The sequence below is a fragment of the Protomyctophum parallelum genome (genome assembly GCF_964188405.1).
Source record: "Protomyctophum parallelum genome assembly, chromosome: 6".
NCBI lineage: Eukaryota > Metazoa > Chordata > Actinopteri > Myctophiformes > Myctophidae > Protomyctophum > Protomyctophum parallelum.
Genome location: NC_139701.1, coordinates 30,162,672 through 30,189,978, shown reverse-complemented (window position 1 = coordinate 30,189,978; position 27,307 = coordinate 30,162,672). Strand labels below are relative to the sequence as shown.

The following is a 27,307-nucleotide window of genomic DNA, read 5'->3' as shown; positions in this document are numbered from 1 at the left end:
CGCACCGTGAGTGTTTTTCTCCCCTGCGTGCCATTTTTCATTTCTCAGAAATGCGTGCGTTACAGTAAAGATGTTCTAATATTTTTCTTCCCCGCGCCCCATTTTTCATTGTTGGCGGCGTAAAGGTGCGTGATGACGAGTTGTGTTTTTTAAATGTGACCGCCGTGGTTCACGTGTGTGTGTGTGATGGCCCACCTGCTGCACCTGGGGAACAACCACACACATTGACTACCACATGAACCCCAGCGTCACCCTATTCTAGGCATGTCATGATAGCAACACATTGCGACACATAGAGAGCTTGTAGAATAGATTTGGCGCAGAGGCGAAAAAGGAGGCAGTAGACGATGAAGTACAGACCCATGCTGGACCGCGGTCAGTGTAGTATAATTTAAGTGCCAAATAAAGACAAATGTCACATTAACACTAGATGAGGTTAACTTGATGTTTTTTATTATAAACTAGAGAGGTGCCCGTGGGGCCTCTACGGCGGTGCCCGTTGGGCACTGGCTTACTTGAATGATGCAAGTTGGAAATGAATGCCCCACCCAGATATTATGTCTCTGTCCCTTCTATGCCCGACGTCAGAATGATGTCAGATTTCTGTATTTGTCTCTCCGTGTCCCTTTATTCCTATATACTGTATGGAGTTCTGTGTCAGCCATGCCCAAATATGGAGTGTTGTGATGTCAGAACAGGCCAGCTCTGTGTCGGGCATGCCCAAATATGGAGTGTTGTGATGTCAGAACAGGCCAGCTCTGTGTCGGGCATGCCCAAATACGGAATGTTGTGAGGTCAGAACAGGCCAGCTCTGTGTCGGGCATGCCCAAATATGGAGTGTTGTGATGTCAGAACAGGCCAGCTCTGTGTCGGGCATGCCCAAATATGGAGTGTTGTGAGGTCAGAACAGGCCAGCTCTGTGTCGGGCATGCCCAAATATGGAGTGTTGTGAGGTCAGAACAGGCCAGCTCTGTGTCGGGCATGCCCAAATATGGAGTGTTGTGAGGTCAGACTCAGAACAGAATTCTGACACTGACGATGGCCTGCACGCCGAAACGCGTTTGTCTGGTTTGACTGCTGCTGCGGATCATCTCCATTATTAAACAAGACTCTTACTACGACTGAGAGTGTGGATTTTATTCTCTTTCAGGCTCAGAACAGGCCAGCTCCATACAGTATATGGACCCTGGGTTTTCAACCATACCTATAGATACCTATATAGGTATAATATACATATATCTTAATGGTTTCATTTTTTGCGGCTTTCACCTTTATTTATTTATTTTTATAGAGGGACAGACAGGAAATGGGGGAGAGACATAGGGGGGTGACATGCAGTAAATGCCGTCTGGATCGGGAGCCGAACCCGTGGCACACTGCCAGACTCGGACTACCGGCCAAGGTGCCTGGACCGCTGATCCACGGCCCAGGCCATACTTATCTAATATTTGAGTCAGTGCAAACAGACAGTGTGGGATATGTGCATTTTCTTTTTTTTTTCATCTTTATTTTTACTTTATATTTCCTGTTATATTGTGTTTGTGATATGGATCTCCCTGGGTCTGAAATAAAGATTGATTGATTGATTGAGACCACTTGGGGGGCGTGCCCAACTCGTTTGCACAGCTTTTGAAAACCATATACCGGTACCCATACCTAACACCACGCCAAAATTCAAAAACTTGTGATGATTTCTTACGAGTTTATCCCCAGCTAGACTGAGAGCATGACAATGCACCTTTAGTCTTACAATTTACATCTGTACATTGTTGTACATTTAGTTTTTCTATTTTTCTATTATTTTCTATTTCTAGTGCATTCAATGAGTTGCACCATTGTTTTGTGTCATCTTCAATGACAATAACAGAATTTAATTTAAATTAAATATCTATTTTTAATCACTTACACAAGCCATACCTACAGTACATACTGTGCGTTGTTGTCTGAAGAATCGTGAAAATAGCTTATTTCCAAGCTCATGACACATTTGGAAAAAACTAAATCTTTGACATTATTGGAACATTTTGCCTGTAATGACATGACCAAAATAGTGACGACGGTGTGAACATAGTTCAATTAAGTTGTGCGAGGATGTGGAGGATGTATTTTTGTAACAACTGTGATGGGTGTTCTAATATGAGAGCCGTGCTGTGTGTTGCTTGGTGTCACAGAGAGTGCGTGGTCGTTCGCTGGAGGATGTGGTTATTCTGAACATGGACACCAACACTCTGGAGAGCCCCACTGATGACCTGCACAACCTGCCCAGTGATGTGGTGAGTTCTAAACACACACACAAACACACGCATACACACGTGCGCACGCGCGTGCCCGCACACATGCCCAGTTTCCCCACACACGCCTTCTGAAGCAATTCATATTTTTATGTCTCATTATATTGTACACACACAGTTCGTTTTTTCCTCGTTTTCACACCTCTTCTCACTTACACAAATGCACATTCTCTTGCCCTTTCACCTTCTCACATGCACGGCGCCGCACACACACACACTCAAATGCGTGCACACGTTGTGCAGACGCGCACACACATGTGCAGAAGCTTGTCAAAGCGGCGTTCTGTCCCCTCCCCTCATCATTAATGGCTGCAGTAGCAGCTCCTCAGATTGCCTCCGTCTAAAGTAAACTCCCGTCGCCTCGTGTGACGTCCCCCGAAGGCGAGTGGCGTTCCCCCGACCATCAGAGAGGCTTGTGGGTATTAAAAAAGTAAGGAAAAAAAAACCCATGTGCTTCTTGCCTTCCCCCTTCATCTCCATCCATTCTAATCATTATTTCACGGAGCCTGTCTGCCCACTGTCTGCAAGTTGGAGGTTTGGAAGGGGGGGGGGGGGGGGGGGGGGGGGGGTGGGCGAGGGGTAGGGAGAAAAAGAAAATGCACCGATGGGTGAGTTTTGAGAGAGAGAGAGAGAGAGAGAGAGAGATAGAGAGAGAGAGAGGAAAGAAGCCAATTACCAGTGTGGGCAGTGAAGCCACCTGCCAGCGTCTCTTTAATTAATGGAGGGCTGATGCCGGTCAGTGCAACAGGAAGCGTCGCCACAGTGTCAGGGTCACACACACACACACACACACACACACACACACACACACGTGCGTGCGTGCTTGTCATCCCTCTCTTTGTAGATGCAGGAATCTGTTTGTTTAGCCGTTCTCCAGTTGTGTGTGTGTGTGTGTGTGTGTGTGTGTGTGTGTGTGTGTGTGTGTGTGTGTGTGTGTGTGAGGTGGGGGGGGGGGTTATTAAAGCTCCTCTGCAAGGCATTGAAACCCTGCTGAGGCTGTGGTTACACTCATACTGGGAGACCAAGACCCTACACTGGGAAATCCAGGGTGTTATTTAAACTCTAACTTATAGTATTTAGGCCTGCAGCCAGTCCTGGTCCAGCTCCCTACTCGTTGCTCTCCAGCTCACCTCGGGGAGACATAACCCACTCCTCCCTGTGTTTCCACTCAGCCTTCATCGGCCCAACGCTGTCTGTCTTCCCTGTGACTGTCTTCTTAATGCCTTGCTCGCTCGCCCGCCGCTGTATATGCTGCTTACTGCCTATCTTTCTGTTGCCTGTTGGGTTGTGTTTATGTGCCACCTTAGCTCAGCGCCAGCTGCCTGTGTGATTGTCATGAAGTCTGTCTGCCTGCTTGTAACAGTCACACACTACTTTACTGCCAACACGGGCTCATTCTACCTCGCCTGTTTGCCCGCCCGCCTGCCCGGCTACCTTTTCTCTCGCTGCCTGCCTGCCTGATTGTGTACTTTACTGCGCCTTGGGACTCAAATCCTAAATTAAATTGCAAACTGAGTTTGTCATAAAATAGGAGCCAGGGCTTTTGAAAAGCGACAGAGGCAGAGAGAGAAAGCCTTTGTCTTTGCCGTGTGATAAATTAAGTGGCAGCCTCAGAGCTTTCTTGCTTTGATCCCCCCCACCCCCCCCCCCAAGCCCCCCTCTTCTCACCATTTTTCACTGACTAATGATAGAACATACCCCGCATATCATGTCAAATTACACCACCTGAAACAGAAACGTCACCAGCATTAATATATTTATTGTAACAAATTGTTTTCTTCCTTTTTTGTGTTCCCCCCCCCCCATTCATTTTCATATTTCGTCTCCTGTTATCTTTTCACCGGGGGTAGTAGATTAATAAGGATAGAGCGCAGGTACTAATTGAGTGGAATTCCAGGTCCCTTGTTAGTTCGCTCGTTAGTGATGAGGACGTGCCACGTGGCATTTGATGTTTGTGTTTACACACAAGGAGATGTTTGAGGCATTGCTCAGTTTGTCAGACTGAGGCCTGAAAATCTTAATTAATGTTGAGCGCTTCCTCTGACTAGGCCGTGTTTGCCGCGCGTCGTTCCCCGTAGCCGGTAGAATCCACTGCTCATTTCTTCCCCCAGTTCTCACGGTAACATTGGCTACTTAACACTCCGGCTTTATTCAGTGTGAAGCTGAAAGCAAACAAGACCTGCGCGTTCTTGGTTATTCACACTCCAAAAAGCCCCACACCGCTCCCTCTGGCTCTCTCAATAGAAAGCGTAAAAACGTAATAAAAGTTAAAGGCCGCAGGCAATGTTTCTTGTGCATGTTTCAAGTTAAGTCTCCGTAAGAGGGAAAAAATTGCACTCTGATATTGATTTAAGTGAGTCTTTAGAGATCCACCTAATTGTGCCGGTGGAGGCTGTGGGTACATGTGGACTGTATTACCGGGCCGATCTGACCAGTGCTCTTTGCTTTTAGCAGGTTCAGAGTTCACAGTTGTCCTGAATTAGCCGTTGCTCTCTCAGACGGGACCCCTATGCTGACTCCACTAGTCCACGCCCGTAATGGCCCTTTCCCCCAATTTCACACATAATATTTTAGATTTATTGACTATTAGAAATGCTACCATGCCAGTAGCGGTTCCGTTTGACAAAAAAGGCAAATAAAGGGAGTGAGTGGGTAAAGGGCTGACAGAGGATGCGGCAAGCTTTTGAGAACTATTTCTGGCGTCCTTTTTATTAGAAGCATCTGAGTGCGACAAAGTTGATGGCCGTGCGTTAATTGTGTTGTTGTACTGAATTTGTCTCCCTTGGCATACATGGCATGCACATAAATCTGTAGAGATGTATTTCATTATCAATGTTTACATTAATGACAGTTATTACATTATCAACAACAAGCTGCTTGTCTTATTAAATAAGTATAAAGTGCAGGAGAAAAGGCACATTTAATTTAGTTTTGAAACAACAAACCTTTTACCTGACTATAATATTTTTTTACCAACAAATGATTAAACACCTATTTATTCCAGAATTTGAGCCATGTTTCTGTGATGATTTATTATTGCATTATTTTCAGTATCGTTATTTTTCCTTTTCTTCTTTTTTCTCACATTTTGCATAAATGCTGAAAGTTTCAAGATTTACTGCAATTACTAGTAATATACATTTTCAAAGGGACTGTGCTGGGTATCATTCAAATCAACATGTTGACAGGCATCCTGAAAAGAAATATTCATTTAAAATAAAGGAAAAAAAGAACAACATGGTTTTTCCGAGGAAGATCAAGGAGTCCCCCCCCCCCCCCCCCCCCCGAATATGCAGGTCCTCTCTCTGCACTGAAGGTTGTGTTGATATAGTTATAATTGGCTTTTTGGTTAGCGTAGCTGTTTACCGCGCTCGTCATTAACAATATCCAAGAATAGCCAATTAGCCGTGCATGTTCATTCTGAAGACAAACGCTGTGCAACGGAATCAGATATATGCAGCAACGTGTATATATACATACAGTATATACACACACACACACACATATTTTAATCCGATCTAACTGGTTGATCTCAAACCAGTGATGGAAGATATATATATTTTTTGTCTGTATTATTCTATTCTATTCAAGGTGAGGCACATCTTTATTTTCAGAGCTATCCTTTCAGATCACAGTCTAATTCCTGCCCCCCCACCCCCACCCTCTCTGCCTCTCGCTGCTATGCTGACACGGTATACTCATGCACTCCTAGCCTCCTTTACATTTGATCATTTGTATCCCCAATCAAGAGGGGAGAGGCGGGAGGGGGGATTTACGGAGTGCACTCCTACTTCCTATGTGTTTCAAGCCTACATGTGGAAGTTTACAAATGAACGAGGGGGCTGAGGTTGCGTCTGCAGCGTGCCTCTCCCGAGATCACCTGGCACACTTAATCAAACATCGCAGCGTTAATTTGGAGTTGGGCTTACGTCTCAGAAAAACAACATCTACATCATCATCTGCTGCCAGCAGCAGGCAGGCACACACACACACACACACACACACACAGATGCATGCCACCACACACACCCAAGCCCCCTCCCGTTGCAAGCCCGCACATACAAGCCCACACACACACACGCAATCACCCACATGCACATACTGTACTGTACAGTACTTGCGTGGCACAGACAGACACAACTACTACACTCCATTGATGTGGAGCATTCATCGATCAGCCACACACGCGCAATGCATGCGCACGCACGCATGTGCGCACACACAGCCTGACTGACACTCAGACCTAGTTTATGAGAAAAGTTTCACTACTCGCCGTATTCTGCTTTGTCGGTCAGCAACAGCCAGCTGCCAGACGTGTCCCGATGGGGTCAACAGACTTTATGTATTTCAAGTTTCAACCACTCTGCTCCTACTGTGAAGGAGCCACCTACAGCACTACTGTACACCACCTCTAACTGTAATAATACTCCACCAGGTTGCTCCACCTCGGGCACTGTACACTGTCCAATCCTGAGTGCTAATTTAACTTTTCACTGTGCTCAGTGCTTTAACCCACTGTATAGTCAAGTCAAGTTTATTTATTGGCAAGTGTATTTAAAACAATCAACATTGACCGATGTACTGTACAAGAAAAAGAAAAGAGGGCACAAAGAAATAGAAAAATATACAACTTAAATAAAGAAATAAACAAGACGAGAATAGGCCTACACATGATAAACAAATAGGACCTTCAGGTAGTCTTAAACGCAAGGGGATATAAGCGGGAATATGCTTAATAGCATATGTATTTCGTGTATGTGTTATCAAGTTTATATTTTTAGCTACCGAAATATGGACGTCCTTAGCTTTATTAGGAGCATTATTGTGGACGGCGTATGAGAGAAGGAAATTATGTTTATTAATTCCGTTGAAGCGTGCAGCACAGACGGCCGCTCTCCCCAGGCGTGCACAAGCCCTCAAAGACTGCTGCTAGGAGCAGTCTAAATGCTACGGCTCTTTTGCGACAGCGGCTTTGTGCTCAGGGTTCACTCTGGATTAGAAGTCCCCCCAAAAAAGGGGAGAGCAGCAGCACCCACTGTGTTAGTTATTGAAGTGAGAGGTGACATTTAGCCGTACTTAATTATGTATGCAAAACTCACTGCTCGTCCCGCTCGGATGCAATAGGAGGTCAGCTTGACAAAGTAACCCCACACTGGGGAGTATCTCACCGCTATGAGATAACCCTATTAATAAGCATGCACACACACACACGCACATGCATGCACACACGCGCGCACGCACAGTCGCATGCACGCACGCACAAGTACCTTCTCTGCCTCTTTTCCTCTTGCTCTCTTTCCCCCCTCACTGTCTTTTAATTTCCACTGATGAATGTGTTGCAATGCATTCCTCATCTGTCGGACAGAAACCATGGATCTCCATATTTCATTTATGATTTTGTCATAAATGATTAAAATTAATGCCCACTTTTCTAGCTTTGTCGTGTGACACTGTCGTGCCAAAATAGCCGGTCTACAAAGCTCCCACCATGTTGCTATTTGCTATTTGTATTAATAATAATAGTAGTAATAACATTAATAATAATTATAATAATAATTGAAAGTTTGGAACATTTTCACTTAATGACATGCACAAAATAGAAACGCCAGGTTGAAAGTGATTTTTATAAATATTTAACCAATGGAAAGTATTAAAAAGAGCTTGTGAGTAAATAATAACTACATTGGATCCATTCCATTGGAAGATTGGTAATTTTTTCCCAATTCCTGTTAAGTAAAGTTTTGGACATACAAGTTTTCCACCTGGCAGTGCCAATTTCTTAAGTTCCCTGTGTAAAGGAATGTGCCTCTAAGGTGTGTGCGTCTCGGTATACTGTATACATAGTCTTGTAATACCTTAATTGAATGGTTTATTATAATCACAGTCACACCATAGAGTTATCGTTTATTATATCATGGGGTGAGATGTAGACGATTCATTTATTTTGACTCCTCCCCAAAAACGTAATAATAACCTAGTATAATCCATGTGATTGTGCGGTTTAAACGGTGAAAACGACGAGTTATCTAAAAATAACGAACAGTTTGCTGAAGGGTTAGCACTTTCATTTTTTTTTCTCCGCCGGCGATTAATTGGTCTATCATTTATGTAGCAAAGACACCGAGTATGTGTTTTAAATTGATGCCGAGCACACCGCAGATGCTGAGGTGTGCGCATTACCTCTACGAGAGTGTGTGCATGTGCGTGCACGATGGCATGTGTGTACGTAATCGTATGCAGCTTATTCTTTTTCACGATCTACAGTATACACACATCATTTACACTATACTGTACTGTACACATAATGTACTTGTGTGCAACTATGCATGCATCGTTTCGTGTGTGTGTGTGTGTGTGTGTGTGTGTGTGTGTGTACAATTCAGACTTCAGCACATCAAAAGAAAGTGGGAGATTTTCATAACTATTTCTTTTTCTTTGTAGTTCTTTAATTGCGTCCCAGTGGCTTTCACTCCCCGGACAGCATCTTAAACAAAACATTCTTTTTTTGCAAGAGGTCCCCCCCCTCCCCAAATATTTTTTTTATTTAATTTTTTACCACAAACATGAGTGTCAGGGTCGTTATTTTGGATATTTATATGCAGTACTGTACACTTGCGCTAACGGCAGTACTAAATATACTACATTCAGAAGCTGGGTACATGAAATCGTTATGCTGTTCTGTCAGTCTCTTCAGCACAGTAATAGTGTAGAGTGTTTTTAACTTAGTGTATAAATATGTACGGGTCCATTTGGACTGGAGAGTCCAGAGTTACACATGGATACATTAACACTGATTTGACTTAGTGTATAAATATGTACGGGTCCATTTGGACTGGAGAGTCCAGAGTTACACATGGATACATTAACACTGATTTGACTTTGTATTGTTCTTCATTTCTTAGATATATCGTGGCATATTGTGTTGGTTGTTTTAGGAACTGTTACTTAACTATGACTTGAATGGATATCAGTCGTGATATGTTGTACAGTATGTGTGACAATACAGTTCATAAAAATCACCATGGCTGATATGATTTTTTTTAATCTATCTATCCCCGTATTCTGTACACATAATGGAGTTGGGAGAGTTCTTGAACGTATTGTCAAGCCAACCTTTATTATCGGCTATGACAAAATATTTGCATTTGTCAGACTATCCAAGAATGTTAGTGTGTCTCAGTTAGCATGAGCTTCAAGCATCTGTATACACACTTGCTTGGACAGAATCGCAAACACACACAAACATGCACACACATACATACACAACCACGTGCACAATGAGCGCCGGGTGTCACCTACAGTGGTATCATCCGTTACAGTCGGGCAGGGATCATCGTTGCACCTGCTAATTACCATCTCCAGCTGGAGAGTTAAATGGAGATCTGTTCTGTGTCTGACCTTTGACCCCATGCTCTTTATGTGATGCACTTCAAACCCTGTTTGGGGCTGGCTGGGCCAGTCCTTAATGAGGCCCCGCGTCTGCCCTCCGCTGGCTGCGCGTCCCGGACGCCCCGCTTTCATCCACCCGGCCATCCTCCCTTGATGTAAATTGAAAAGATCACAGCTACGGGGAACAGACCTATACTGGAAAGTCCTCTCCGCATAGATTATGAATATCATAACTCAACAGTATTATTTTTTTGCTACCATTCCTCCTCCTCTTCCCCCTCCCCCATCCCACACACTCCCCCCCCCCCCCCCCCCCTTCCTCTTACAATGCTATAGTTCTAATTGGACCCAATGGGGGACTCTCTGGCTTTGATCTCATCACCGCCACTGTGACTTTACACTAAAAAATGTCACAGCCAAATAGGGTTATCACCTGTAGAGCCTGGCCTTCCTCTGATGCCTGTACGTATCTCGTTAGCTTCACTCAAACTGTAATAGTTAATTAGTCTGACAGAGCCATTACCGCAGTGGCATACCTGATGACTGTGCCTAGGCGCCACATTCAAAATACAATTATTAAACTCACGTCTACCCGCGCCACCGCCTTGAATTGAATGGCTTTTCCTCCGTTGCATCCACAATCCAGTCACACTGATCGTTTAGCACGTAACATTTCTTTTATTCTTTTTCATGTACCTCCGATATTTGGTGTTCCTTTTTGATGAGCTAATTCATTACCACCGTGCACCTTTAAAGAAGAATCATTTTCTGCCATCTGATACTCTGGAGTATACGTGAAACTTTGAACTTGTCGCTTTATTGGCCGCTTTCCCCCGAACGGTAAGGAAACAAAGTGCCAGCGATGGTGTCTCCATCTCATTAAAAAATGTTTGCCACTGCATCTCTCTCTCTCTTTCTCTCTGTGTCTCTTTCTTTCCCTTTCAAAGCTGGTGCAAAGAACTCTGCTGTGTGCAAAGTCAACTCTGCTATCCCCTATCCTCTGTCAGTCTTTGGGGTGTATGCCTCCCCCACTTAGACTGACATTGTCTCCACTTTGATTTTGTGTGACCGAAAAAAAGAAAGAAAAAACAGACAGCCTAATGATTTGCGAGAATAAAAAGAAATGGGTGAAAATGCACATAAACATGAAATATTAATTTCAGAGAGCTTTACATAAACATAAAAGCGTTTAGCACAATGAGTGGAATATGGAGATGACACTTGTTAATTTAACCGTGATAAACTTTCTGTTTGATGCCTGTGAGCATTTGCAATGGCAGCACAGGGACATAGTGTGAAAGAGAGAAAACCCAGGGGAGAGGAATCAGTGCTGTTCGTTTTGTCTCTGTCCTAGTTTGAGTGCCGCCCTCTTCTCTTCTCTTCTCTTCTCTTCTCTTCTCTTCCTGCCCTCTGAATGAGCTGTGCTAACACTTTGTGTCTCCTCCCTGACTTTTTCCAGCAAGTCTAATAGCAGACACAACACTAGAAGCTCCATCTAATGTAGCCACTACGGCTCCAGCATGCAATCCATGTGCACAATACGGTTGTGAGTGTTCATTTACTCTGAGTGTAAAAATGTAACCATGGGTATAGGATATTATAGGATATTGCACTGTAGTATCTGCACTGGCGCTTTGGCATGGGGGGTCAGATCAACATAATGGAATGAGGTTTGAGGTCAGATGTAGAGTTGCTGGCCAATATTGACAATATTAATAACCACGTCCACTGTCGTGTCGGTGGTTAATCAGCCTGTCAGTGATTTATCTATAAACAATGACCACTCAGCCATACAACATACCCTTACTCTGCCAACAACAACTGTGGCCAGGGGGCAGTGAAAACCTGACACTTAGTTTCAAATTGCAAGTGCAACCATTGATTTACTGCTGATGCAAACATAATTGACACTTAGCATTAACAATCACACTTTAATGATGTGATTATGCAGAGCATCAAATGACAGAAATCTCTTCAGAATGATGTGTGGTTGAGAGGGTCAGTGCAATCACATTGTAATGTATTATATTATACTATATAACATTATAACATCATCTTCCACCTAGTTCCACAACATGCCTCGCTACTTTTCAATGTGCTCACTGTCCAAAGATGTGTCTCCATACAGCCTAGTGTCATGTAATGATGTCATGACAGTCCTTAATCAATTTTGGGCGGGAACCCCTTTTGGTGTTAGCATTATGTTATGCTTTAGCTATTGAAAATTAGCAGATCTACAAGCTCATAGCGCGCCACCGAGTGTACGAGCTTGTAGGTCTGCTATTTTTGAAAAATCGTGAAAATAATCATTTCAGAAAACTGGAGGATTTAGAAGATTTTTTTTTAATTTCGAGGTCAGGCCTAAATGGGTTAATTGCATCCCTTCCCCCATTGCCCTGTTTCGTACTACTCACACACAAACCCAAAACAGACAGAGAGAATGGTGGAGAGAGGTAGGGCTCCTCCTAGCAGAGAGAATGGTGGAGAGAGGTAGGGCTCCTCCTAGCAGAGAGGTAGGGCTCCTCCTAGCAGAGAGAATGGTGGAGAGAGGTAGGGCTCCTCCTAGCAGAGAGAATGGTGGAGAGAGGTAGGGCAGCTCCTCCTAGCAGAGAGGTAGGGCTCCTCCTAGCAGAGAGGTAGGGCTCCTCCTAGCAGAGAGGTAGGGCTCCTCCTAGCAGAGAGAGGTAGGGCTCCTCCTAGCAGATAGAATGGTGGAGAGAGGTAGGGCTCCTCCTAGCAGAGAGAATGGTGGAGAGAGGTAGGGCTCCTCCTAGCAGAGAGAGGTAGGGCTCCTCCTAGCAGAGAGAATGGTGGAGAGAGGTAGGGCTCCTCCTAGCAGAGAGAGGAGGGCTCCTCCTAGCAGAGAGAATGGTGGAGAGAGGTAGGGCTCCTCCTAGCAGAGAGAATGATGGAGAGAGGTAGGGCTCCTCCTAGCAGAGAGGTAGGGCTCCTCCTAGCAGAGAGAGGTAGGGCTCCTCCTAGCAGAGAGAATGGTGGAGAGAGGTAGTACTCCTCCTAGCAGAGAGAGGTAGGGCTCCTCCTAGCAGAGAGGTAGGGCTCCTCCTAGCAGAGAGAGGTAGGGCTCCTCCTAGCAGAGAGGTAGGGCTCATCCTAGCAGAGAGAGGTAGGGCTCCTCCTAGCAGAGAGGTAGGGCTCCTCCTAGCAGAGAGGTAGGGCTCCTCCTAGCAGAGAGGTAGGGCTCATCCTAGCAGAGATCTGCCAGGATTGGCAGTCTACACCATTGTGAAGACTGGCGTTTGATTCCTCTGAGGTTCTTCTCGCTTGGCCAGGTGCTGCAGCCCAACACAATTGCCAGTGTTTGCAGGTGCATGGAGAGCCGCCAGGGGATCGTGTCCTTGTCGCTGCACTAGCAAGTCCTACTGGTTATAGTCTGTTCAGTGGGGAGTAGAACTTGGAGCAGAGCTGGGAGAGATGGTGTGTTTCTCTGCACACGTTAAGCCTGATTTATACTTATTCGTACGACGGTGTCCTATCCTGGAAATAGCTGAGCAATAAGCACACAAGAGCTTGTTTCTTTTCAGCTATTTCCGGTGTGGGACACCGGCACACAACAAAGTATAACTCACGTGGCATGCTCGATCTGTGAAACTCCTCACTGTCATGTGAAAAGAATGGGCACAATAGTGTGTGGGAGAAGGCCTGTGGTTGTATGTACACCCTAGTGGGCTTTAGCAGTGACAGGAGCCACGCCCTACACCTAACAGTGTAGTGTAGGGCCTACACTGTTCAAGGGAATTTGCCAAAAAGACTATTGGGGAGAAAGATGAATTGGGGGATGAAAAGTATGACAAATGTTTAACGCATTAAGGTCGTGAGGCCGATTCTACAAATGCCTTCTAAATCAGTAGTTCTCACACTTTTTGGAGGACCTCGAAACACTTCAAAGAATATTCAAAAATGCTATTGACATGCTGTGAGCTTGATCTGCTATTTTTGAATAGCCAGCCCTAAAATCTAAAATCACATAGATGCTTTTCCGGTTTCAATGGGTTAAGTCAGACTTTCCAAGAATATATAGGCACATGAATCATAATGCTATTCCCCTGACATGTTTTGCCATAGAATATGACACATTGCGACAGCTCATTAGCCATTGTCGTCATCAATGATAATCGACTACTAAGTGGATGATTACTATCACCTGTTGTTGAGGAAGAAGATGTCTGTGATCAAACACAATGAATACTAGGAACATACTGTAGCTGAACCTGGAATGTGTCCTCTGCATTTAATCACTTAAACCCCATACAGTATGTTTGAGCGGAGTGAGTCCCTCTGGGCTCTATATTAGTGTCTTTTCTGTTGTCTGTTTGTTATTGTAGGGAAAGCTCTCGATGAATTTATCAGTCAACAGTCAAACACTTAGTTGAAAAGGGATAGCACAAAAAAGTCCTTGACATGATGAAGAATGAAAGGGGGGGGGGTGATCACCTGTTTAAGGGAGAAGTGATAATGTTTTAAAAGATGTACAGTAATTGATCTGCATTTTTTGAGGGAGGGGTTCAGGGCATTCCTTGCTTGGGTGGCGGTGCTCACACAAGCTCACAACGCGACACAAAGTACACCAATGAGCAGGTCAAAATCTCAACCTCATACCAAAAATAGCTGATTTACAAGCTCACGTAACGCTACTATGGCAAATTTTTTAGACATTGGTTTGTAATTAAGCAAGTTGTTCTGTAAAGCATCTTTCTTGTGTTCAGTTAAATTAAATGTGACATTAGAAATTACTTCAGAACTACGGGCTAGAACTTATTTGGCTTTTTTGTTTCCTATTAGTCAAAAAGATGCATTCCAGTTAGCTGGACCTACTGTGCAACCCAAACCGATCAAACTTTACTTTTGTGACAAGAGAGCACAACCTACACACACACACAGAAATACAGGGAACCGTGGCCTCTCTCTCTCTCTCTCTCTCTCTCTCTCTCTCTCTCTCTCTGTCTGTTTTTCTCTCTGTCTCTCTCCCTCCCTCGACAGACTCGGGCCACAGCAGAGCAGAGGCTCTTGACAACTTCTTCCCCAGACTCCCCAGGGTCTGCTAGCCCGGGTGAATCTTTTGTCGTCCTAAAACAAGCTGAAGCCTGCTGCTCCTCCGACTCCTTGTCTGAACTCCTGGAAGGGGCGGGGGAGCCAGCAGAAGAGGGGGGCGAAATAATTAAAGACATTTTATGTCAAGACTTCCTCTTAGAGGAAGTCCAGGAGGGCATGAGAGGAGAGCAGTAGACGGAGGTAGCAGAAGAATACGCAAAGGAGGTGATGGAGAGCGTAGCGGGGGTGGTGACGTGGAAAGAGGGCGAGATATTCTATTTCCTCGCTCCTATATCCACCTCCACCACCCCCCTCTCTTCTCTCCTTCCCATCTTCTCCTCAATTAGCGAAGCAGCAGGTGCTCTCTCAGCAGCAGAGCAAAGATAGGCTCAGAGGAAAAGATGGAACGTCACCCTTTCTTTTCTCTCTCCCTCTTTTCGGGGTTTCTTTCTCTTTTGGAATTGACCTGCAAATGTGATACTTCACACCCAGAATGAGCTTGAGGTTTCCTCTACCAATTTCAGAGGTGATAATTTAACTTTTACCCCCCTCTATCTCCCCCTTCTTCTCTCCTTGTGTCTGCCTTCCGCTCCCTATTCCTCTCTATCTCTCTCTCTCTCTATCTCAGGTGTCCTCCCTGAAGAGTAGGCTGAAGAAGCAGTCGACAGCGACAGGAAGCGGTGTTGCCAGGGCCTTCTTGAGAGCGCAGGCCGCTCTCTTTGGCTCGTACCGCGACGCGCTCCGCTACAAGCCGGTAAAACTGCCCTGCTATGCTCAAATCACGTTGTCATATACCATATTGTTTAATTTTAGCCTCGTATCGAGACGCTGATTTGCTTCACTGTGACAGGGATTCGGTGCTGTCCATTGACCTAATACTGGTAATGTTTTGGGAGCTCATGTTGTATTTTCAGTTCAGGTAATAATGGGAGTCTGGCAGCAGGTGGATGTGGACTGTAAAAGTCAATTTCTGGTTGGCCGAAAGAAATAGTTAGTTTCTTTTTGCCTAATTTATACTCTGTCATACAACGGTGTCCTGTGCCAAAAGTAGCACATGTATAAGCTCACAATGCATTCTTCTGACATTTTTTTTGGTGGACACTGCCCAGTATAAATTAGGCTTTACTCAAATAGTAAAACCTCAACCTGAAAGACTGTACATACAAATACCTATATTATTATGAATGTTGTTTTTACCTTTGCCAGTTAATAATTTAGTTAATTGTTTATAACATAACATAGTTAACAGCCCTTGCTGTGGACATGAGTGGTCTAACTTCACCTCAAAGTGGTCAGGTCCAGGTGCTTTTGAACGTTAAAGGGGTTTGGGGATTAGGTTTTCTCTTTGTTTCTAGATTCTCCAGCCAACACAAACTGAAAACGTGAGCCTGACTGAGTCAGTGAAATGTCAGCGGAGCTGTGACACGTTCTTTGAGAATCCGTTTTAGCCACCTTTGGTGTTTGACTTTCCCTTTTCTAAAGCCGCCACTTTCTACTTATCAAGTTGAAGTCAGAGCAAGCTATACAGTATGCCCTGTTTTGTCAAACGGTGAGGCCTTTGTTCCTCTGGCTTTGAGATTAATTGGACTGTGTGGACACCCTGAGCGGAGAGTGGAGACGCTACATTATTGATGGCGTCTCGTCCGCACACTGTAAAATCAAGTGTACAATTTAACGCGAGTGTAGAAACGGAACAAAATGGACCATTTTGTTATAACAGACGTCATAACATAAGGACACCCTATACATAAACACTTGACGATGCTCAACCACACACACGCGCACACACTTTTGTGCCGTGTGTGCACACACAAGCAAGTGAGTGAGTGCGAGTGCATGAATGCACAAAGCACATGTGTGATGTTTTCTGTCAGTTAAATACCATAACATATTTTATTTAGCATCTATATAAAAGTCATGGTGTGAAACACGTGTTTACCCAGGCAGACACACATGTGTTGATGAGAATCCCAAGGATGCGTCCCACGTCCCGATACACCGCGCAGTATAAAAAAAGCCTCCCTCCTAGGCCTCGCGCTGCGCTCGGCGAGCCCATATGCTTCGACAGAAGGGGGGGTGGGGTCGTGTGGACGGAGCCTTGCTGAGCTGTAAATGGGAAGAAAACGTGGGGAAATGATAATGAGCTGGAAAAGCAAACAGCTGATTAGAACAGCATTATATAGGTCATCAATTTCAGCCCTCGTCAATCCTCCTCCCGCTGCGTCGTCTTCTCACCAGCTCAGAGCAGCGCGCGCCTCGTCTCGCGAAACGACCTGAAATAGCTCAAGGTTTCTATTCGCGGTACTGCTGCAAGTGCATCTGTGAAAGTGAATAGTGATTCATTCATTAGTGTCATTTGGAGCGGGGGAGGGGGGGTGTTGGAGTATACAGTATGACGTCAGGGGAAGTGGGCTTGTGACCTGAGAGAAGTCACTAGTTTGCCGTTGGGGAAAGTCTGCATGGGGTAGTGTTGCGATTGCGATTATTACTTCGTCAGGTAGCGCGACCGCTTGGTCGGGTTAGTGCCAAGGGAGCTGTCAAAGTCTGTAACCCTCCCATGGCCACGCCATGCAAATTCTCCCAAGAGCCATTGTGTGTAAAAATCTGTACTAACACAATGAGTGCCACCTGCTGGACGAAAGTGGTATGGCGCTTGGGTGCCACGTGTGAGTGAGTCCAGACTTGTGATGAGTCTGGTTTGGGGTGCCATCTTAGATGCTAAAGCATAACATCAATGCTAGCGAGCTAAAATGAGGTCCATCCTTGCTCTAGAAATGTTCCCATCGTGCTCACCGGATAGCGCCGTAGTTTACGAGAAAAAAGCGCGCAAAGGCTGCGGCTAAAACAGAAGCTAATGGCTATGGTGAATGAGACAGTGTGGACGGGGCCCTAGCAACCGTGCACAGTAACTGGAGCGGTTAAAGAAATGGACAATAGCAAGGCAATCCTATAGTGATATCAAACACCTCAAGACGAGCCTACTCGATTAATTAATCAGGACACTATACCTACCAACGGAATCAAATGTGTTAATGGAAAGCAATAAATAGTCATTTTAGTAGGTTTTAGAATGTTTTCTTTTATTAAAATACTCTTAATAGTTTAAATTGAATATTTGTGGTAGTACCCAAGAACTTCATCTTAACATTGAAATATTGTTATTGTGGAAGTAAGGTAATCATAATTATATAGGTAATCTGAGGCATTCTATGCAGTTCTATATGTGAGCCCAACGTGTGCCTGTTTAGAAAGGCCAGGCAAGGCAGTGCAATTGTTTTGTATTGTACATTTCCACAACAAAGCAATTCAGAGTCCTTTACACAAGACAGTAAAGCATTAAGACACATTGTAAAATGGCATTACAATTCAAAATAGTTATTTAGGAGTTCAGAATTGAAAATAAGACAACTAATTAAATATGTCTGCCTTAAATCTTAAAGTGAGAGTTCATGTTTCTGTAATTCCTCATCAGTCTTCTTCAGCACATCACTCAGTTATTAACTTGAGTCAAGTGTGAGGCTAAAGTAGATTGCAAAGATGATACAACTAGGGCTTAAGTCACTTCCACTTTTACGATAGGCCCTCTCCTTTAAAACTGCCAGTGATCTAAGTGGAGCAGAATTCCTGTGATGTAATGTGGGACAGTGGTATTCTCCAGCCCAGCCCTTGAAAACGGGGCTAGTCTCTCTAACGCTGTAAAGTTGTTTTTATGTGTCCCACTGTGCCTATAGCCTGGAATAGACAAAGCACATTGTTCCTACACGAGAGAGAATCTAGAACATCGCCGAAATTGTGTGAGAATTATGTTAATTATGAGAAAACATGCATGGGTAATGACTGCGGGGCTGTGTGCTATTGGCCTGCAGTAGCTCTGTTGTCATCCTTCTCCACTATAGCTCACAGGCCAACAGACATGATGTAAGAAATAGTAATACTATAATGTGTTGATGCAGAGCAGAGTGTGTGTATGCTAGGATATGACTGTGCTTGAGGGGTCCGTTTTAAAGGGACACGTTTTGTATGTTCCCTTCCTCTTCCTTCCTTCCCTACCTCCTTGCCTCTTTCGTTCCGGCTTTTGTTTAAATGTCATAGTTTTTTTTATTGTGACAACTACGCAGCTCATTAATGAAGAAACGGTGTGAAAATATTTATTTTCACACAAGGTGGTTAATTATTATGGCATGTTTAACATGACGTCAGTCACAAACACATTAAAAAGTTACTAACTTTTAGTAACACTTAATGGCATGTTCACATGCGCAAAAGAGCCTCGTACAAACGTATTTTGTTAAATATATCAATGGTTTTATTTAAGTCAGTAGACAGTATCTGACTGGTTGTTGCTGTTGGCCAGGGGGAACCAATCACGTTCTGTTATGTTCACGTTCTGTTGGCCAGGGGGAACCAATCACGTTCTGTTCTGTTCATGTTCTGTTGGCCAGGGAGAACCAATCACGTTCTGTTCGTTTCATGTTCTGTTGGCCAGGGGGAACCAATCACGTTCTGTTCTGTTCGTGTTCTGTTGGCCAGGGGGAACCAATCACGTTCTGTTCTGTTCGTGTTCTGTTGGCCAGGGGGAACCAATCACGTTCTGTTCGTTTCATGTTCTGTTGGCCAGGGGGAACCAATCACGTTCTGTTCTGTTCATGTTCTGTTGGCCAGGGGGAACCAATCACGTTCTGTTCTGTTCACGTTCTGTTGGCCAGGGGGAACCAATCACGTTCTGCGAGGAGAGTTTCGTGAACCATCATCGATCAAGCACCACTAGGGACTTCCTGTCCATGGCTGTCAACCTGCAGCTCTTCAAACAGGTGTGTGTGTGTGTGTGTGTGTGTGTGTGTGTGTGTGTGTGTGTGTGTGTGTGTGTGTGTGTGTGTGTGTGTGTGTGTGTGTGTGTGTGTGTGTGTGTGTGTGTGTGTGTGTGTGTGTGTGTGTGTGTGTGTGTGTGTGTGTGTGTGTACAGTGCGTACAGTGCGTACAGTGCGTACAGTAGCTACAGTACATGTGTGAACAAATTATGTGTACTTTTCTTTGTGGTTGTTGGCATGTGTTCTTTTCTTTTTTGTTTTGTTTGAGTTCATTGCCTTAATTTCACTCAAACCAAGTCTTCACATCAGTAACTGAACCTACTGTAGCACTGTTGGTGCAGTCACACTCCAGATAACTTGGAGGGGAGGGGGGGGGGGGGGAGAAAGATAGAGAAATCTGGACTAATAAAAATACCTCTGTGACGTGACTGTGATTTAGCCCTGAGAATACATAAGGCTTTTGTTTCGCTGCATGGACACTCTGCCCCCCCCCCCTCGTCCCGTCCCGTCCATAATGTTTTCTCAGGCATAGCTGATAGCGGGTGCCAGTTCAAAGCATCCTCATGGACAGCTCTTTGCCTGAGCGGTAGCGTTTGGGCAATGAGCCTAGTTGGCGCCCCGGCTAGCGCCGTGCACCGGAAAAATAGCCGATGTACAAGCTCAGAACGCACAGCACTGCTGCGTGTTCTGAGCTTGTAGCATCGGCAATTTTTTCGGTGCACGACACGATGATCAGCCAAGTATAAATCAGGAAATGGGCTGCTTATCTTCTCCTCTCCTGCCCCAGCGCAGGAGGATGGGTGGTGGTTATCTGCTTCACTCCCTCTCTCTCTCTCTCTCTCTCTCTCTCTCTCTCCCCACTAAAGTGAGAGAGGCCAGCAGTCTGCCTGAGCCGTGCTCCGGCCATGACCCACATCCACTCGCAAAAGGCATACGGAGATGGAAGTGCCGGGGTGTGTGTGTGTGTGTGTGTGTGCAGTCCAATACTTGCACTCATGTACTTGGGCAGCAGGCATGCATTGCACACATACTGTACAAGTGGGGATTTTGGGTTGATTCTGATTTTGATTATTGCCTCCGGTTATTACGTAGGTATACAGGACCAGTATTTACTACTACTTATGATATTTATCTGTTTACAATTCGACTTTTTGTTTGTATGTATGCCTCTGTAAAATTATACTGAAATTATTGACAGATGAAAAAAATATATGTGCTTTGACTGAAGCTTCACTGAGCGCTTTCTCGCTTACTCGTTTATGTCTCATCATGGTTCATCGTGGCTTAAGTCTTTCTAGGGGGGAAAAATACATATCTTATTTTTTTTAGGATTACAAACACTACAGTGTAATTAAAGTTGTATTTATGCTATTGGCATAATATGCATAATGTATATTGTCTACTGCAAAAAAAGAAGAGATTTCAACCGATGACAACAGACACTCGTATGGTATTATGATATAGTTCTACTACATGATGATGCAACTTGAACCTCAGCTCCTCCAGGACAATATGGCATCAGCAGCGTGGCATATAGTCCTGTGTCTTGTTCATCTCGTAGCGATATAGCCCCCTACAGTAGCTGCTCCTTCATTGTTAGTATAGCTCTGTGTACATGAGTCAATCTACAGAGCTGCATCATGAGGCTCAATACAGCACTTTTAAATTGCATCGTGCTTGAATCCAAAATTTGATGAAACCAAATTGAATTGAATTGACATGGACACTGAACCAACCTTGCACACGTACATTTCATCTCTCTCTCTTTCCTCCCTCTCATCTCCTTTAACACACTTTGGGTTCCCGGAACCAGTCTCTTCTCTGTTCAGCCCAGCAGCCCATCTCTGTTTGAAACAGAGTAACTGGGAGGAGGCTGCTAAAAGAATGCAGAGGAAAGCCTGTCAACATTAACCTGCTTCCTATCAACCATCCTACGCACATGCATGTGAATTGCATTAGTTGAGGCTGATACAGTGAGCCCTCGTCCTCTTATTGACAAAAGGCGAGTGAAACACAGGCTTCATTAGGTCTGCGGGGGGACTCTCACTCTGCCAATTTACTGCCACAGAACCTTTGTTCACATAATACCTTCCCATCAATCAATAATCATCCCTCATTCTCTATGAATCGCTATGTTTCCCAAGCTGCGAATCGAAGAGTGTGCGGGGGCAGGGCGTTTTTATTTTATTCCTTGCAAAACCAAATGACAGACGAATTTCCCTAGAAACAGAAGGTGTTGTATATAATGGCTGCATGAGACAACCTGCCTGCCATACACCAGCCAAGACTGACTGTTTTGTTATGTTGGCAAATTGTGGAAGCTGTGCGGTGGGTCAACCACGGTAGTTAACCCTCCAATTTTGGATGGCTTCCCTGAGCGCTGTAGAGTATAACATCTGGTCTTCGCAGTTTGCTGCACGTCACAGTGCAGGCATTTTATCGTACATATTGAACAATACGTACATCGTATGTCATTGGGACAATGAAAGGAATGAAGGACAATAAAGGAACCTGTACTGTAAATCAGTACTGTACCAACACATTGACTGCCATGGACGTCCGCGGACATTAATGACGTGTTTTCAGTGATTACGCTAGTTAGATGGTGCTCTTCGCCAAAGTACTAGTACTACTAATTAATTAGTCCTCCTGCAACCGTTTTTCTGTTTTCTGTCAGTACATTTCTCTCTCTCAAGTGCTCAAAAAAAAGGTGTGTGTGTGTGTGTGTGTGTGTGTGTGTGTGTGTGTGTGTGTGTGTGTGTGTGTGTGTGTGTGTGTGTGTGTGTGTGTGTGTGTGTGTGTGTGTGTGTGTGTGTGTGTGTGTGTGTGTGTGTGTGTGTGTGCGTGTGTGTGTGTGCGTGCGCGTGCGTGCGCGTCCTGCTTTTGTGTCTTGGTGATTACTGTGCCATTGTTGAGTAAAATGTAATTAAAGAGCACCATGAGGCAGGTAGTCTGGTCCAGGGGAAAGGGGAGGGACTGAGTGGAGACTTTGGCTGCTAGGTGATGGTTTGGTTTGATTATCTGCACTAATTGGACCAGTGAAGTAGCAGAGCAGTGGCTGGAACCTGCAGTCTCACCTCTCATTAGAAGCATTTAATGAAGAAACCCCCCAATCTGACCAAACGGCAGAAGAGGGCTGTGCTGTTTGGAACCACTTAGCAGGATTTCCTCAGATATCCACACACTGCTTATTGATGCATTTTGTACATATTGCCATATTACATTAAGGGGAAAAAATGTCAATGTATTCAAAACGACACTGTTTTATCACATTGGCACAGCAGCAGTCCTACACACATAAACTATTAAAGGTAGGTTAAGTGATATTTTTTGGTTAAATCAAAAAGTTTTTTGTTTAAAGGTTAAATCACTATTCTGATAGTAATCATTGCTATAGATTGTTTGACAATAACCAGGGTCTCTCTGTCTCTCCAGCTCTTTAATAAACAGAAAATACATTTTCAGGTGACAAAATTACAGCCAATCAGGAGAAAGTAGCCGTTTATCAGCTTAATGTTTATAGAGTTCCTGACTGAGTTCTCTATCCTGATTGGATAAAGTTGGTGAGACATGGAGACTCCTGTTACTGAACACACACATAGCAATGTGTACTATCACAATAGAGTATTTTAACCAAAGAAAATCACTTACCCTACCTTAAATGGACACTATACCCTTTTTGCTAAAATATATATGTTAATGACGTTTAGAAGATTTAGAACACTTTCCTGGGGGAAACGTCATTAACATATATTTTTTAGCAAAAAGTGTCCCTTTAAGTAGTTAGGACAGATTGGTTCATGTGTCTGTATTTAAATCAATGTAACATTCATGTAAATACAGACTGAAGGCTGAAATGTGTGTGTGCTATACTGTATTAACAATGAGACATAACAGTTTTCTGAAAAACCTACTGAATGTTGCTATATCAGTGGTGCTCAAACTCTTTACCGTCAAGGAACCCCCAAAATGATGTTAACCAATTCTGACCTGAGATCAGATTCATACGAGGTTTCCACTGGACACACACTGGTCTGATGAACCCATTCTGACCTGAGATCAGATTCAAAAAAATGTCAGTCGTTCTTTGATTTAAAAAAAAATAGCAGACCTACAAGCTCGTATCGCGCCACTCGGTGGCGCGATATGAGCTTGTAGATCTGCTATTTTTTAATAGCTAAAGTATAACATGATGCCGACACCAAAATGGGTGCCCGGTCAGAATGGGTTAAGAATGTTCACTTCACTTACAGTATATACACTGTATATATTCAAAGATTTGCACAAATCTTCACAATAAAAAAGCAGATCTACAAGCTCATAGTGCGGTATGAAATAATGGTTGAAAGTATGAAATAATGGTTGAAATAATCGTATGAAAGTATGAAATAATGGTTAAAGTGGTCAAAATGATTGTAATGCTATATTAACTACTTTAAATCTAAAATGACAGTATGACACAGATGCTTTCTCGGTTCTAATGGCTTAATAATGAATTAATAAGACATAATTCATGAATTAATGAGACATTCTTCTCCACGTTCACATGGTCGTCAGGCCACTGAAGCGTTACGCCTGATTTATACTGTACTTAGTTGCACCTTGGTGTCTCACACTGAAAATTATATATTTTCAGTGCAAAACACCATACGCTTTACTTACTTACTTATGCTCTTCGCCCCCATACGCAACCAAGTATAAATCACACTTTACCGAGCTGCCGGAGAACCGCAACTCATAATGTGTGCTATGATAGCACACATTATTATATTACTATTATTACGGCTATTATTTTGTGTTTTGCTTTGCTCTTCCTTTCTTGTGTAGTATACTTGGTCATGGGTGGTTAAATTACAACTGCATGTTTTTCATACGCTGCTTTTTTTGTTGTTAATTTGTTGTATTTCCTTAGAGAAGAGGTGCGTGTGCGTGTGTGTGTGCATTCACACATTTCTTGCATGTGTGCTTGCCAGACAGAAATTTGCGTATGGTTTTCTTATACAAGCGTCAGTAGAGTGTGTGTGTGCGTGTGTGTCTCTGTGTGTGTGTGTGTGTGTGTGTGTGTGTGTGTGTGTGCACCAGTGAGCCGCAGTAGCTGTCTGGGTTATTAGGGCCATATTTATGAGTTTGTGTTTTACGCTCTTCATGTGACAAAGGGAGGAAATGAAACTTCCACAAGTCTCAGACAGCATGCAGTGTGTAGTCTGCTGCCCTAATCCCTCACCTGCTCCACGTTACCAAATCCCTATTACCTGCAACCTGCCTAATCTGCCGGGATTAATGCCACACAGTAAAATCCTCAATATTCATTTAACCACTTGAACCCATCGGCATCCATGTCCTGGGGGGGAACATTAGCCAAAAATAGCCGATCTACAAGCTCACAACACATCACTAGATTGGCTATTTGGCAAAGACATTTGGTAATAAATACAGCTGCAACTCTGGTCCGTTTTTTCTCAGAATAAAGGGTTTACGTGGTTAACCACCGAGAATCTACAAATCTAACCAAATGGATTAACTGGATTTTAGGGTGTACTGTTTTATTTTTGTACTGTGTGTGTGTGAGTGTGTGTGTGTGTGTGTGTGTCTCTCTATATGTCTAAGAGTAACCATGTGTTTTGTTTTGCGTTCATGTTGTGTGCCCACCTCTCCTGACTCTAATAAATGTGCTGTTGGTGTGATTTATGGTTGCAGTTCATCGACGGACGTCTGGCCAAATTGAACGCAGGCCGAGGCTTCAGCGACATATTTGAGGAGGAGATCACAGACGGGGGCTTCTGTGGAAGTGAGTGATCCAAGGCCAACCCCAATCAATCAATCAGGGCCATTGTGTTTGTTTTGCATAATAATGTCGCAAATTAATCCAGGATGCTTATCTATAGAAATGAAAGCGGTGAGTAAAAGGGGAGGCGAAATACTTAAAAGCGATAAAAACGGACGTCATGGCAAGGAGAGAACTCATATGCGATACATTAATAACTACGATCTACTAAAATAAAGGCACTTGATGGAAAGCGGTGCTGATAAATGTGCATGGTCCACATAATGTGCATGGTCCACAGAATGTGCATGGTCCACAGAATGTGCATGGTCCACAGAATGTGCATGGTCCACAGAATGTGCTTGAGTTGATAAGAGATTGTCACGGCTTGGTTTCTCATTTTCACATGAAAACCTGTTGCTTAAATGGCAGAAGTGTAAATTATATCATCATTAGACTGGATAGGAGGGCCACCTATATCCCTTTAAATAAAACAAACAAGGGTGGTCAAATAATTCATGTGATATTGTTATAGAAATTAGTGTGGTCAGTGCATCACAGTGCAATGGTCTCTGCATGGTGCAACGTACAAACGCAAGTAGGATTTTCAGCTCAGAATACACACCAGCTTTGTTTATAGAAATGCAACGCATTGATGGATTTCTGCCGTAATATTAGAGGATGGTGTTGCTGTCCCTACACCTTATCCACTCTTATTTCTGTGTGGCTTCAGCTCCATAAAGCAAACTGTGCCCCAATCCATCACCATGAAGCCAGCCTCCACTCAGCCTATATCTATTCTATTCTTCAGAAGTGGGAATGGCTTTTCTTTCTCTTTTTTTATATTTGCCATTGATTGTTTAACTTTATCACTTTATTTTCAGTTAGACGGCAAACTAGGAGCGGAATAAGAATAACGAATATGAGACGGAACACTTCTCTTCTGTGTCTGTAGCTTTGCAAGCAACACTAATTGGATGTGCCAGTGGTAACCAGTCAACAAATACTGTACAAACCTTCTGTCGAGCATTACCGTGGCATTGCGCTCTATTTGTAGACATTATTGTATTCTGTCACGTTCATTGTCTCGTCTCTTGTCAATCAAGCAGGACAGTGAGTCATTGGCTGTACATTAATACTGTAACAAAACGTCTGTTAAAGGTTTTATGACATTCATTTTCATTTATTTTTCTTTTTCTTTTTTCTTTTAGGTTTTATGACCTCAATTACACCCAAAAAACCTGAACTTTGAACATTCAGTGGATTTTCTGTGGTCTGAAGTTTTCTTTGGGGTTTGGAAGCCTTTTGAGCTACAATGAAAACAGGCAACACAGTGAAAACAGTGACATCTGCTGGCAAATCCCATTGACATATATGGGATTTGCAGGGTCTTGCATCACTTACTGCCGGCAAATCAGAGCACCTGTTTGAGCCAGAAAACCCCAGATCACAGAAAATCTACTGAATGTTAAAGGTTCATGTTTTTTGGGTGCAATTGAGATTAGAAAACCTAAAAAAACAAGAACAATTCCAAAACCTTTTTTTTTATGTCACAATCCCTTTAACCACTTAAACCCCCAAGCGGTCCAGTTTTCGTCTAGATTAAACAACATTGGCAATTGTATGCAAAACATCCACACATTTTCCCAAAATATGTTACCGTACTTTTGCTAAAAGAATATTAAGTGTAACACAACTAATTCTCTATCTCTATATTTTCTTCAACTATTCCAGGTAATTCAAAGTCTTACCAACAGTGGATGCACACCGTGAAGGTATTCATTGAATATCCATCCTGCTCACTGTACCTAAATGCTTTTATCTGAGGCCCTGTTTTTATTTATATATTTCTATATTTATTTATTTACCCCAGAGTTGTATTTAATTGAGAGTGTGATTGACACGTCTCTCTGTTTGAAGTCCTACTGTTGCCTTTGGAGTGAAGGGGCTGAATGAACGTAGGGAGTGTGCTTTGCTGTGTGAAGCAAGGCGTGCAATAGGACAGT

At 43.7% G+C, this 27,307-nt stretch overlaps 1 protein-coding gene across 4 annotated transcripts in view; it reads left to right on the top strand.

Moving 5' to 3' along the window:
* Nucleotides 1–27,307, top strand: part of dennd1b (DENN/MADD domain containing 1B) — a 147,847-nt gene that overhangs the window by 99,682 nt on the left and 20,858 nt on the right. For all 4 annotated transcript variants that reach the window (XM_083766410.1, XM_083766409.1, XM_083766408.1 and 1 more), the window contains 5 exons: nt 2,172–2,273; nt 15,358–15,483; nt 19,436–19,540; nt 25,235–25,325; nt 27,036–27,076. In XM_083766410.1, coding sequence (XP_083622536.1) covers nt 2,172–2,273; nt 15,358–15,483; nt 19,436–19,540; nt 25,235–25,325; nt 27,036–27,076 — 465 coding nt within the window. The remainder of the gene's footprint in view (nt 1–2,171; nt 2,274–15,357; nt 15,484–19,435; nt 19,541–25,234; nt 25,326–27,035; nt 27,077–27,307) is intronic.